Raw genomic sequence first — 14747 nt, 5'->3', positions numbered from 1 at the left:
TCTTCCACATTTAGGTGGTGGATACATTTTCTCAATTCTTTCCCTATGATTTTGAACCTGAGATACTGCCATATTATTCTCACTGTGCAGAATTCTTGGCAGCTTTATTTTATGATCAGGCTGAAGCTTACAGCAGAGCTGCATCAGACATCCTATATAAATAGGATTATGAATAATAGAAAACTCAGCTCCTAAAAAATGTAAAATTCAAAGCGTTCTTGACTTTACTGGATACCATTATTTATGCTGATTAGAAGTAAGACCGTGCACAGAATATTCTGCTAACAAAATCAGAATCCCAAAGACAAGACATGCTTCCCTTTCATTTATACAGTTATGCATATTTTTACACACATTATATTTTCCAGTACCCAAGAATCTTTTTTTTTTTTTTTTTTTTATTTATTTATTTATTTATTTATTTATTTATTTATTTATTTATTTATTTATGACTGTGTTGGGTCTTCGTTTCTGTGCGAGGGCTTTCTCTAGTTGTGGCAAGTGGGGACCACTCTTCATCGCGGTGCGCGGGCCTCTCACCATCGCGGCCTCTCTTGTTGCGGAGCACAGGCTCCAGACGCGCAGGCTCAGTAATTGTGGCTCACGGGCCCAGTTGCTCCGTGGCATGTGGGATCTTCCCAGACCAGTGCTCGAACCCGTGTCCCCTGCATTGGCAGGCAGATTCTCAACCACTGCGCCACCAGGGAAGCCCAAGAATCTTTTATAAGATCTTTATTTCAAGGGCATTTTAAACATGCAGATTAATACACTCATCTGCTTTGAGTCCTAGGGTCCTCTTTTATAATTTGTAAATATTTTAATGTCAGGATTTTCCCCTCTACTTGTTGTGGTCTGGTGCAGTTTTTCTTGGATATAAATTTAAAGACTCAACTTGTGAATTACATTTAATGTAAGCACCCTGCAGTTTGCTGCATTGCAAATGATTATTTTTAGAAATTTTATGGTTGCCTGGATATATTTGTTTGTCTTCATTGATATGTAGGGAGAGAAGCTCATTAATGATTTAAAAAGATGGTGTTTTGATTCATCGATTTGATTCTTCTCATTATATAAACAATAAAGGCAATAAATTAACATCTAATAAAGTTGTAAGTTTATTTCTAAATGTAGCTGCAAAACAGTCTTGAATCCTTGGTTATAACTTTTTCTATTCTTTATATTCTTCTGCCTCCATGTTTTCAAAGTCATCATTCTGCATATTTGAACCTAGAAAGATGGTTTATAATTCTTATTAAAGATACCTTTTAGCAGCTATCTGTCAAACACCATAATTGACAACTGTTTTGTAAAACAGTTCTTTGGCTCCTAGAATGATAAGTTATTATATAAAACATGGAAGATCCTTATGTCACAATTAACTATAAAACAATTTTCCTTTTTTCCATATACCTGCTCTGTGTCATATATCACATTTGAGAAATCTGCTTCCAACATTTTCTCATCCATCTTGTTAGCCGTCTGACTAACTCTGGCTCGTTTTATATTAAATACTACCTTCTTGCCTTATACCTAGCAAAAAGTCGAAATTCCTGCAAATTCAGGACTTTTTCTTTTCAGAAAAAGATAAGTGGTTGTGCTCTCTCCATGTGTGCTTAAGGGAGAAGAAGGGCAGAAATCCTTCTGTGTATTTGCCGACCCTGTACAGCAAATACCTGTTACATTTTTTTGTAATGTTTAAACTGTTTGTTTTATCTCATTGAGTCATCGTCACCTTTCTGTTTACAGTGGTAAATGGTATTATTTTCTTTTATCTTGAAACTATTTCTTGTGATGAACGGAAATAGTTCAGCATGTGGTGGTTCCAGACCTGAGTCTAGTTTGGGTAACCATCTGTACTGTAAAATAACATCATTGGAAACCTTTCAATGCATAGGCCTGCAGTGCAACATGGAAATGCACTCAGGCTGTGTGGGTGCTGGAATGTGGAGGCTTACGGGGCTGTTTGCATGACACCAAGATGTATTTTAATATCTGGTTTTGTTTTTTTTTTAACTGTGACATGATATGGCATTAGATGGATGGGGGAGGGGAGGAACCATAATGATAAACGAGAAAATGAAAGTTAAAAGGCAATACAGCTTCTTTTGTGATTTTCTTTTAGGTCTGATGTTGTGGTCCTCTGTTTTTCGATCGCTAATCCCAATTCCCTAAATCATGTGAAAACCATGTGGTATCAAGAAATCAAGCACTTTTGCCCTCGCACACCTGTTGTTCTAGTTGGCTGCCAGCTAGATCTCCGCTATGCTGATCTTGAGGCTGTTAATAGAGCCAGACGCCCTTTAGCAAGGTAAGCCGAGGGACGCAAGTGTTTCACTGTGCCGGGGCCAAATTAAAATTTAGAGGTAGCAGATGTCTCTGTAGCCTTGGGTTCTGTTCTTCAGTGGCTCTGGGGCCCCATCAATCAGCCATAGGCTTTAGGTTTGCTTGTTAATCATGAGGAGGGGATGTGTACCCCTGACCCCTCTCATGTTCACCATCACCTCTTAGGCAGGAACCCGTTTTTGTAAAATGGTTGACCAGCGATTGAAGTGAATTCTCTAATTATGCTATGGAGTGTATAAAAGTGCTTTGAACTTTGTAAAGTATTAAACAAAATGTTAGCTACTCATAATGATGTCTTTCTGGAAATTATATTATAGTAAAGTTAACTGACATTCAGAGCCATCAGCCATAATTCTTGCCCCCAGGAACATCAGGTTCATGCACACACATATATATCCAGGTGTTTTTAATCTTCTCATTTTCCTCCATCCAACCTCTGAGAGTATTTCATTCCCAAGTTGGCAGTGTCCAGTTTTTAAAAATGATATAGACCTATGGTTGCAAAACTGCAACACTGCTTTTTAAATGGCTCTAGTGGTGATATGTTTAGAGCGTCACACGTTTAAAATACAACTTGAAGGAGAATTTGTTTCAGTCTGTATAAAATGTGGATACCAATCTTGGTGGCGGGGACGTGGAATAAGAGTTTTTCAAAAAGCTGTGCTCCTTCAACATTCTCTTTTAAAAAATAATTTTATATGTTTTTTTTTTTTTTTTTTTTTTTTTTTAAAGTTTTAATTTATTGATTGATTGATTGCTTGATTGCTATGTTGGGTCTTCGTTTCTGTGCTAGGGCTTTCTCTAGTTGCGGCAAGCGGGGGCCACTCTTCATCGCAGTGCGCGGGCCTCTCACTATCGTGGCCTCTCTTGTTGCGGAGCACAGGCTCCAGACGCGCAGGCTCAGTAGTTGTGGCTCACGGGTCTAGTTGCTCCGCGGCATGTGGGATCTTCCCAGACCAGGGCGCGAACCCGTGTCCCCTGCATCAGCAGGCAGATTCTCAACCACTGCGCCACCAGGGAAGCCCAATTTTATATGTTTTATGCTTAACTCCATTTTTTGCTGGTGAGCATAGCTTTTCCCAAAATGTTGATATTAATACCTTCCTTCCAGGTAGGTACTTGCCTTAATAGGGTTGTTAGAAAATTTTATACAGATACAAGTTTTTATGCTCTCACAGCAAAAGCAAATGGTACTTTGTTGAGATAATTTCTGATGTTCTAGGTATGTCTTGGATGAATGTTCTGAAAACAATTCATGTTCCTTCTATTCTTAAATGCATGGACTTGGAATTGAATATCATAAGCCGCGCAGAGGGAAAGAGGACTCCTGGCAAATGAGAGATTAGCCCCTGGCCTCGGAACTTTCTGTTTCAAAGGTTAGGATAGTCGGGCCTCACACCGTGGATGTGCGGAGGCCTGGAGGAGAGTTACAGAGCTCCAGGGGACCATCCTTTCCATAGACAGTTCTGAGATCTCATGAAGGAAGTGGTATCTGAGCTAAGCCTTAAAGAGATTCATCAGTTAGTGATGAAGTTAACCCTTCTTCCTTTCTGCACTTCCCTTACGCCTTCACAACAAGCTGCAGTTTTCCCTCTTTTCCATCTAGGTCCTCAAATCCAAATTCTACCCAGTATTCTTATTGCTCTAAGGCCGGTGCCTGTCACACACATCACCCTTGGTCTTGTAAGCCAAATATTTATTTAGGAAGATCCTCTCCTAAGAGTGTGTCTCAGAATCAAGGATGTGTGTGTGAAGAGTATAACGACAGATCCCATCTTGCCTACATTCTGGAATCCATCTGTGTCTTGACCACGGTTATGCCGTAATTACAGCACTATTCTGCCAGGACTGCTTCCAAACATTTGGCTTCCTGGGGTTTGATTAGATTGTAAATGGGCCTTGTGTGCCAGTCTAAAGGGTGTAGACTTTATTCCATGGGCTCTGTGGTACCAGAGGAAATTTTTTTAAAAGAACTGCGCCTAAGTCGTACTTGTATTGTGTAAGGAATTTTCGTGCAGCAGTGAGGACCGAGAGCGAAAATGTGGAGAAGCTGAAGATGGATGAGTTAAGAGGCTTATGTACTAGTCCAGGCAAAAGATGATGAGGGCCTGACTGAAGAGTGTGGAAGGAAAGGGAAGCGGTGAGATGTGAAAGAAGGCTCACAAACCTAATAGAGGAGACTTAATGAGCTGTTGGACATGGACCATTTAGGCTAGAACCAGGGAGTTCTAGACTCTCATTGCTTAGGAAAGGTCTCTCAGCAACTTGCAAATGTGACCTTAGGCAAACCCTTTAAACTCTCTGCCTCAGTTTCTAGAAAATGTAGAACAAATATAACACCCATAGAGTTACTGTGAGGCTCAAGTGAGAAAATGAATATGGATTGATTTTTAAGGTATAAAGCAAAATGTAAGCATAAGAGGATAATGATGAAAATGATGCTGATGATGGTGGCAATGATGATAATAGCTAACATTTATCAGGCACTTACTGTGGAACAGGTACTATACTGGGCAAATATCTCATTTAAACCTTCCAATCGTCCTTTAAGATGCAAATACTCACTGTTATTCTTCCTATTTTAGAGATGGGAAAACCAAGGCTTAAAGAGGTTAAGTAACTTGCCCAGGATCACATAGCTAGCAAATGGCTGATACTTGAGTTATTGTTGTTACTACCAGAAGCATTTTTTTTTTCCTACCGTCATGAGTCCTTTATATTTGCAAGTCTTAAGGTTGGTAGATTTTTTTCAAGAGTCTGGTTAAAAGCCTGAACAGGATTTTAAATGTATAATCCATTTAGGTGCTTAGATAGGCCCTGGTTACTATTTTCTTTCCTGAAATAAGACTGATTCTAATTTTTAAAATATTCTACTTCAGGCCCATAAAGAGAGGGGATATTTTGCCCCCAGAAAAAGGCCGAGAGGTTGCAAAGGAACTGGGCATACCCTACTACGAAACAAGCGTATTTGACCAGTTTGGAATCAAGGATGTGTTTGACAATGCAATCCGAGCCGCCCTCATTTCCCGCCGGCACCTGCAGTTCTGGAAATCCCACCTAAAGAAAGTCCAGAAACCTTTACTTCAGGCACCATTCCTACCTCCAAAAGCCCCTCCACCGGTCATCAAAGTTCCAGAATGTCCCTCCACAGGGACGAACGAAGCTGCCTGTTTACTGGACAGTCCTCTGTGTGCCGACGTCCTGTTCATCCTCCAGGACCAGGAGCGGATCTTTGCACACCGAATTTACCTCGCTACCTCCTCTTCCAAATTTTATGATCTCTTTTTAATGGAATGTGAAGAAACCCCCCACTGGAGCGAAGGAGCTTGTGAGCAAGAGAAGCAGAGCAGGGATTTCCAGGGGCGGCCCCTGAGTCTTGACCCGGACGAGGAAAGGGAGGAGGGCACCCCAAGGACATCTCAGGCCGATCAGTGGGCGTCCTCAAGCCAGAACCTGTCCCAACAGGAGACCCCGGGGCTGGAAGCCGAGGGCTCAGCGGCGGAGACACAGACCCTGTCGGGCTGGAGTAAGGGCTTCGTTGGCATGCACAAGGAAATGCAGGTCAACCCCGTTTCAAAGCGGGTGGGCCCCATGACTGTGGTCAGGATGGACCCCTCTGTCCAGCCAGGCCCTTTCCGGACCCTGCTCCAGTTTCTCTATACAGGGCAACTGGATGAAAAGGAAAAGGATCTGGTGGGCCTGGCTCAGATTGCGGAGGTCCTAGAGATGTTTGATTTGCGGATGATGGTGGAAAACATCATGAACAAGGAAGCCTTCATGAACCAGGAGATTACGAAAGCGTTTCACGTCCGGAAAGCCAATCGCATAAAAGAGTGTCTCAGCAAGGGGACCTTCTCAGGTGAGTGGGTCCAATGGCAAAGTCATCGATACCTCTGGTTGCCTTTTATCAAACGTTAGCCAAACACGAGGAGGGGAAGGGTAACCGTCGCTAGCATACATGAGTACTCTTCCCCTACGTACCTGAGTTACATGTATTTTACTTATTTCATTCTCACAGACTTGAGGGTTAAATGTGATGAGCTCCGTTTTGCAGATGGGGAAACTGAGGGATAGAGAGGTGAGGTAACTGGCCCATGGTTATACAGGTAGTAAATGATTGAGCCAGGATTTGAATGCAAGCTGCCCCCTAAAGCCCCATGCTGTCACAGTGCTTCTCAAGGGTAGGTCGAGCTACCCCTGAGCCTCAGCCAGTCATTTTGATGCTCACAATTGCCCTTCAGGATTCCTTCCCTGATCAAGTCTGTTTTGACCCTTCAGCACATACCCATGACAAAAATCAGTGACCTTTGTTCCCGAGGCCACTGAAATCCTTGAGGCCATTTCGGTGACCCTCTGCATTCCCATCTGGAAAGCCTCATCTGTCTCTAATCCCTCTCCTTTCACTTCTCACCCTCCTTTACCCTGCTCATCTGTGTCCTTCTTGCCCCTTCGTTGTCTTTGATAACTGTACCGAGGGCTGCCCACAGCGCCCTTATGTAATTGCTTAAGCACCCTGGTGGCCTGTATCCAAGATGGATGACTGGCCCATGCTTGTCCTACCTTACAGGCTTGTGCTATTTTTGTTCTGTAATTGTCCTTTCTGTGTATGTTTCATTGTAAAAATTTGACTTCCTGACTTCTATTTATAGGGATACGTCTATTTTTCTCTTTATCTTTCATAATGCCTGTCATAGTAATACACATGTAATAGGTAGTAGCTGAATCTGTTCATTAATTTTGAAGCTTTGAGTAATATTTACTCCAAACATTGACCATCATGGTACAGAAGCAGTCTTGAAAGTTAATGAAATGTTACAAACCCACAGTAAAGTAAACAATAGACCTTAAGTGAAAGTGATGAAATCTCCCTTTCCTTACTACAGAGGTATATTAACCAAATACAGTGTGGGAGCTTTAATTGGATTCTGTATAAAAAAAAAAAAACTATAAAATACAATTGGGGGTAATTAGAAAAATTTGAATATGAACTAGATAATGGATGATATTAGGGAATTATTCCTAATTTTCTTAAGAAGAATAATGGTATGGTTATCTAGGAGAATGTTCTTATTTTTAGAAAATTCTTTATTAATAAAGTAGTTAGGAGTGAAGTATCATGCTGTTAAAAAAATGTCTACATAAATATAAAATATATATATAAATATATGTAGAGCTAAGGCAAACATGACCAAATATTAAGCATGTGAAAAGCAAGTTGTCGTTGTACTATTCTTTCCACTGTTCTCTATGTTTGAAATTTTTCATAATAAGGATGAAAAAATATCCCTCTCCTTTACGTTACTTTATGGTTCAGAGAATTTGTGTTGTGACCCTGTGTGTAATTTTAACTGCTTACCCCTTAATCCTCGGAGGACGCGGTGAGAATTGGGTGCCCAAGGCGGGGGGTCGGGGGGTGCCGGGGAGGATGGGAAGGGGTGGACACAACAGCAGTGATTGAAGGTATGGAGGAGAGAAGACGAGAGGTGTAGGCTGAGGCGCGTGGGTGGAAGTCTCTCGGGGAGGTTGCCTCACGCTTGTGCTTCCTCCATCCTTGGGCAGATGTGACATTTAAGTTGGACGATGGAGCCATCAGTGCCCACAAACCGCTGCTGATCTGCAGCTGCAAGTGGATGGCTGCCATGTTCGGGGGGTCGTTCGTCGAAAGCGCCAACAGTGAGGTAGGTGCCTTCCGAAAAGCCCAAGCGGCATCTTCATGAATGTGCGTGTGTATTTATATTAGAAAGTGTTTAACTGGCCAGAGGACTTCGATTCTTTAACTGCTAACTTGGAATAGGTTTGTTTGTTTGTTTTGTAATTTTTCTTTTTTTTTTTGGCCACACTGCCGGGCACGCAGAACTTCCCTGACCAGAGATCAAACGTGGTCCCCTGCGGTGGAAGAGTGGAGTCCTAACCACTGGACCGCCAGGGAAATCCGGAATAGTTTTTTAGGCAGTGCTTCAGTGTCAGGTCCCCATCTTCTTAATTCTGCAGTTATGAGGAGCTGTTGTCTGTCGTTCACTTGCTCTGTATGAGCCCCTATGTGCTCCTGTATCCTTCCATCCTCACGGCTCTCCTTCTGCCTGAAAACATGCTCAGCTATATTTTTTAACAAATGTCACCATGCAAGGTACTCTCAAAATCACATCCAAGCGGGGCAGACTGTCTTCCAGAAGGTGGAGACTGAAAAGTGTCTTTAGTCACTTAGGTCCTGGGCTCAGCTCTGCTAGTAACAGACGGGGGAATCTTAAAAAGCCACCTCCTTGTGCCTCGGTCTCCTTATCCGCAAGACGGGGGATGCACTAGGTCACGCTCGAGGTGCCTAGAGCTGCAACTCTCCCTGAGGCTCTGCCCTGATCTGTCTCAACTCTAGGGTTTGTCAACTCTAGGGGAACAGTAATGGAGCAAAGAGTGACTCCTCTGAAAGGCCTCTTGGAGTGCTTGTTACATCTAGTAGAAGCCACTGGGTAACCTGTCAAACGCTGGCCCTGTCTCCAAAAGAGGGGTATGCTTACAGCAGAGCATGCAGTATCTTGGAGACCCTGTATCTCCACCTTTTTACAAACTGTTGGAAAAGACAGAAAAATTCCCTTCAGGCGTTTCTAACTTTAGTCTAGAGGTAGGCATTTTTTTTGTCGAGTTTTACAGGTATTTCTTAACCATCTTTTTTAAGAAAAAAAAAAACATGGGGACACAAGCTTATTGTCCTAAGAGGCTTGTTATGCTTATCTCAGCATCTCTCCAAACTTTTAACAGAAATAACAGAAAACAATAGCTAACTTTTCCAAGGGGGGGCCCTCACACCAGAAATCTGAGCCCTCCCTTTGTGACCCAGATGCCTGCATTTGCATCCCCAAGTAGGGAAACAGAACCCTAGAATCACAAGCCAGGATAGCCAGCTGTCACTAGGCCACCCTCCTGCTTCCAGAAAAAACTACAGCTGCTCCTAAACCGACCCCCAGCCAAAGACTGTCTGCTGTTGGGGGAAAAGATGTTAGAATTATACTGATGACCTCTTCTGGCGTCTGCCAGCCTTTGTAAACCAGGAGGGCCTTACCTGTAGCTAAAAGAAGTCTTTCCTGGGCCATCAAAGGTGTTTGGGAGCATCATTACTGAGACGACAACAGCTGGTAGAGGCCGCCCAGCGAAGAAAGGGCTGTGAGGCTCAGATCCCCAACTCCTCTACGTAAAAAGCTGAGTGGCCTCGGGCAAGTGACCACCTTGCTGAGCTCCAGCCTCCCCATCTGGAAAACACGATCGTAACCCGTAACGTGGTTGTGAGGTGTGAGAGTTGGTACTTGCAGAGTATCTCGTAAGCGCTAAATGCAAAATGACCTCAGTCCTATTTGGATGCCGGTAGCATTGATGATATTCCTTCCCTCTCACTTCCAAGAAAATTGGGGGAAGCCACCAATTCATAAAACCTCATCCAGGGTCTTCCCTGGTGGCGCAGTGGTTGAGAATCCGCCTGCCAACGCAGGGGACACGGGTTCGAGCCCTGGTCTGGGAGGATCCCACATGCCGCGGAGCAGCTGGGCCCGTGAGCCACAACTACTGAGCCTGCGCGTCTGGAGCCTGTGCTCCGCAACAAGGGAGGCCGCGATAGTGAGAGGCCCGCGCACCGCGATGAAGAGTGGTCCCCACTTGCCGCAACTAGAGAAAGCCCCCGCACAGAAACGAAGACCCAACACAGCCATAAATAAATAAATAAATAAATAAATTTAAAAAAAAAAAAAAAAAAACCTCATCCAACTGGCACGTCGCCGACTTAGTAATCTCCTGAGATAGAGTCCAGAGGCTTGCTTCCCTTCTCTCTCCAGCTCGCTGAAGTGTGTGCCGAGGGTGCCGCAGACAGCCTGCTTTCACCCAGCGGAGAGAAGTTGATCGAGGTCAGGAGCCCACTGTCCCACAAAGGGACACTGTCGGAGCTGACCTCACAAATGCTAATCCCCTTTATCCCTTCCCAGAATGGACTGTAATTGTTTCCAGATTAAAATGTGCGGGAGAGGTGACCAAAACAAAAACTTGGCAGCCGACGTGAACCGCACGTGTATGCGGCCTCACAGCCTCTCGCAGGGACCGCACCTGTTTAGCTTCACCCTGCCCCCCACCCCCTAAGGACTAGGTCACTCACCATTGAGAACTGCAGCTGAGCCTGATAGGGATGTAGAGATTCAACCCAGCTCAAGACACAAAGGCCATGTAACCAAGCAACCGAAGGTCTGTGCCGGGGCACCTCGTATACAAAGAATGGCATGAGCTGTGGATATGTCCAGCCTTTCCTGCCCTTTCTCCTGATTTCCAGGGTAGACTGTAATTTACATAGTTATGAACTCTAGTCTCAGCTTGACCTTGGGCAAGAGGCTGACCCTCTTTAGACTTATGTCTTCATCTCTAAAATGGGGACCACAAGAGAACCTTTTTCAAAGGGCAGGTAAGGCATGAGGATACGCGTGTAAAGCATCAGATTTGGTGCCTAGAACATGCAAAGGCTCAAGGAGTGTCAGTGACTATTATCCTGGAGGATTCTTGTCAAATTGTTGCCATGAGGAGCTCAAGATCTTTGCCCCCCAAAAGCCTTCAGGTAACGAGCCCCCAGTTCCCTTCCTAAACTAGCAAAGTGTAGTAGAGATGGTTATGGGGGTAAGAATAGGCTTTTGGTTAAAGGCTCAATAAATGCTTAATGGTTAATGTAGGTGCGTATTCACATGGGCCTTTTCTTTCTAGGCCACATTTTAACTCTTTGTCTTCTGAAAATCTGACATCCTCCACAAAATCCAGCCTCTTTTTTTTTTTTTTTTTGCATTAATGGAATTCACATGCATATCCAGAAAGGAATAAAATATGCCCACTGATGTTCCTTTAACTTTTTTTGTCATTTAATATTTAAGAAGACACTGTATTTTACTTCTGTTTTTCTCATTACTTTTAATGTAGCAGTAAGCATAATTTTCTCCCCAGAGGTACTCAGCAAGTGGTTCATTAAAAATGCATGCCCGGCTTGTAGGAAGCAATGCTCTGGATCTAGAATACTTTCTCATTCTCTATGAGACCATCTCTAATTATAAGCCTGATAGTCTGAGCTGATCTTCGCAATTAAAATTTTAAACCAACTAAACTGGAATATGGGTCGTTGTTTAGGGTAGCATTATATTCTTATATTTTTTAAAGCTACATTCAGCAGGTAGGGCACAACATTTTTAATTCCATTTCTTTTATTTGTATTATTTTTTAAAGCTCTATAAAAATGGTCGCTCTGTTGCTATTCAGTTCATTATAAATGTTGAAATCACAGAAACAGCCTTTTAAAGAGAATCAGCAGTGAGGGGAAAAAAATGCGTGTTCTGAAAGTGTTTTAGTTTTTTCTCATTTGCTGGTTACTTATGAGGGTCCCTAACATTATTTGCCAAAAAGAGCCATTGCTTTAAATAAAAAATGTTAGTGTTATATTAAGCAAGAAGGAAACAGTAGGTCATGGCTGATTACAAATGTCAGAATGCTCCGAAGACAGTGGAAGCGTTGGGCCAGGGCTGCTTGCTGGAATCCACTGTCATCTCCAGCTGCCAGAAACAATTTCTTTTCATTTAGGATGTCCATTTTGCCATTACTTAGAACACACTCTTAGCAAAAATTGCTAAAGTCATCTGGGTATCTTCAAAGTCCATAATCTCAGTGAAGAAAAGCTTTAGATGTCATCTATTCCAAACCTCTCCCATGTCACGGATGAGGAGACTGAGGCTTAGAGAGGGTGAATGATTTGTCAAAGGTCACACAGCATTTTAGCAACACATCTCTGGGCCTGCCCCAGCCTCTTGCCCTGTCCTCCAAGCCATTATTTTCAGAAACAGCAGACATCCCCATCCCTGAGAGAACAGGTGCTCGTAGGAAGCTCTGGGACTTTTTTGTATTTATAATCACTAACACTTTAGAGCACTTAGCACTTTGTAAAATGTATATAGTTTTACTATCACGATGGCCCAAATTTTAAAGTTTCACAAGTTAATTAACCTTCAGTTATCTAAAAAGTGTACTAATCCAAGCACCATTCTAGAGAAGTGAAATTTTGCCATATGTCATTTGCCATATTTGCCATAAATAAATTCATGTCTGTATAAGATAAACGCATGTGTACATAAACATATATACACACAAATATAACCAGTGTTAGATTCACTGGAATAGCAATTACAATACAATAGCTTCTTTATTTTAAAATGATATCAGTAATGGTTTCTACTTGCCAGGTTTTATTTATTGTAGAGGTTGTGCTAGAAACTTGAAATGATCACACTTGTCAAGTCATTGATGGTAGTAACCCATGCAGCTTATTAATAGAATCATAATTGTTTTCGCTCTGTCTCAGAGGGGAGGGGGTAATTTTCTTAATATTTCTAGGAATTTTTCTGGGCCCTCCCTTTGATACACTTAGGGAAACTCTAACTGTCTGAAAGGATATTCCCTCTCTGAAGTGGCTGGTGTCTATGCAGGAAAATTATATAGATGGTTGCTATAACTTAAACAGTTCTGCAGCCACACCACTAGAAGACTGCAATGGCCCCGAGGCCTTTGTAGATTGTGGAGGCATTTTATGTGTGTGTGTGTGTGTGTGTGTGTGTGTGTGTGTGTATATACATATATATACACACACACACACATACAAATATATGGAGAGAGATTAGATATATAGTATAGATGTAATCATATATAATATACAGATATAATCATATGTAATTCATAAATATAATCATATATAGATATATATTTTTCTATGCTGTATAGAGAGGTTTATTAAGTACCAGAATTAAGAAGTCTATGACTCGGGGCTTCCCTGGTGGCGCAGTGGTTGAGAATCTGCCTGCCAATGCAGGGGACACGGGTTCGAGCCCTGATCTGGGAAGATCCCACATGCCGCGGAGCAACTAGGCCCGTGAGCCACAACTACTGAGACGGCGCGTCTGGAGCCTGTGCTCCGCAACAAGAGAGGCCGCGATAGTGAGAGGCCTGCGCACCGCGATGAAGAGTGGCCCCCGCTTGCCGCAACTAGAGAAAGCCCTCGCACAGAAACGAAGACCCAACACAGCCAAAAATAAATATAAAAAAAAAAAATAAATAAATAAATAGCACAATACAACGGATAGTCAGCCCTTTGTATCCACGTGTTTCATATCCATCGATTTAACCAACTGCAGGTGGCTGACTGTATAAGGTAGAAAAAGAAAAAAAAAAAGTCTATGACTGTTCATCCTTTTGAACTTAGAAACCTAATTCTAAAAAACTGTTAGTGAAATAAGGTGCTGTCATGTACTTTTCTTCCTTACCATGAAGGGTTTCCAGTCCTGCCCAGCAGTTCTGAACATAGACTTTAGAATCATATTTCCTGGGCTCAAATATCAGCCCCATCCTCCTAGCTCTGTGACCCTGGACACTGGACTTAACCTCCCTGAACCTCCATTCCTTTATCTGTAAGATGGCAAAAATAATAGTCTCTTCCTCCTAGGGAGGATGTAAGGATCAAAATAGATAGTGCATGTGGGAAGCTTATTAGCACAGTACTTTGTGCATAGGAGGCCTTCTCTTAGGTTAATTCTTATCATCATTCCAAACAGCAAGCCCTAGTGGCACCATTCCGTGTTATGCCAGGGTACATCTCGTGGAGTTCGAAACCTAAAGTGAAGAATACCTGCTATAACGTGTATATATCCCTGTTGATCCAGGCCCAGCCATTCAGAACTCTACTTCCCAGGCAGTCCCTGGTTCCCCAGCAAAGTCTAGCATGTAGGAATATGGGCAACAGCTACGGGTACTCAGGAGGGAGATTCGGGGGATCCTCCAGGGAACAATTCCCCACACCCAGCCATTCCCCTAGATGTCCCAAGCACAGGTTTCTCTGGATTCCCTGCATCTGCTGATACCTGATACAGTTCCAGTAGTTCTGTATCTATGCCATAGGAAAAATACAGTGTGTGTGTCATGCTAACATATACTTTTTAATTTTTTTTTTTATTGACGTATAGTTGATTCCATGCTAGCATTTAGTGAAAGAAGGCTGGAATCAAGCCAGTCACTGTGGCAACTAGGGGGGCTGCCCGTCCTCCGTTTTGACGTCGTAGAGGGCTGGGCTCTGTCACATGTCAGCAACAGTGCAATCTGCAGCTACCCCCACCCCACGCCTGTCATGTTGCTAGGAGATCTCTTTCCCCACAACAGAGTATTATAAGGTACTTGCCAAGGAGGGCCTATAATGTCATCATACATTTACAGCCCATTTGTCTGATTTATAAGCCCAAACAGCCATTTAAAACTTCCAAATCAGGCTTTGTCAGGCAGCCCCACTCTTTTGTCATCTACAAATCAAACGGTTATGTTTAAAGCCATAAATAGTAAATGACTTCTCTGCACAGCCTCAA

General features: G+C 42.9%; 1 protein-coding gene across 6 annotated transcripts in view; it reads left to right on the top strand.

Moving 5' to 3' along the window:
- The window catches only part of RHOBTB1 (Rho related BTB domain containing 1), a 70584-nt gene that overhangs the window by 46808 nt on the left and 9029 nt on the right, over nt 1-14747 (top strand). For 5 of the 6 annotated variants that reach the window (XM_059899918.1, XM_059899917.1, XM_059899919.1 and 2 more), the window contains 3 exons: nt 2123-2308; nt 5223-6202; nt 7903-8021. In XM_059899918.1, coding sequence (XP_059755901.1) covers nt 2123-2308; nt 5223-6202; nt 7903-8021 — 1285 coding nt within the window. The remainder of the gene's footprint in view (nt 1-2122; nt 2309-5222; nt 6203-7902; nt 8022-14747) is intronic. The other variant, XM_059899920.1, reaches the window with a different exon arrangement.

The sequence above is a fragment of the Balaenoptera ricei genome, chromosome 16 (assembly GCF_028023285.1).
Source record: "Balaenoptera ricei isolate mBalRic1 chromosome 16, mBalRic1.hap2, whole genome shotgun sequence".
Taxonomy (NCBI): domain Eukaryota; kingdom Metazoa; phylum Chordata; class Mammalia; order Artiodactyla; family Balaenopteridae; genus Balaenoptera; species Balaenoptera ricei.
Note: the sequence above shows the minus strand (reverse complement) of the source record. Positions and strands in the feature narration are given on the sequence as shown.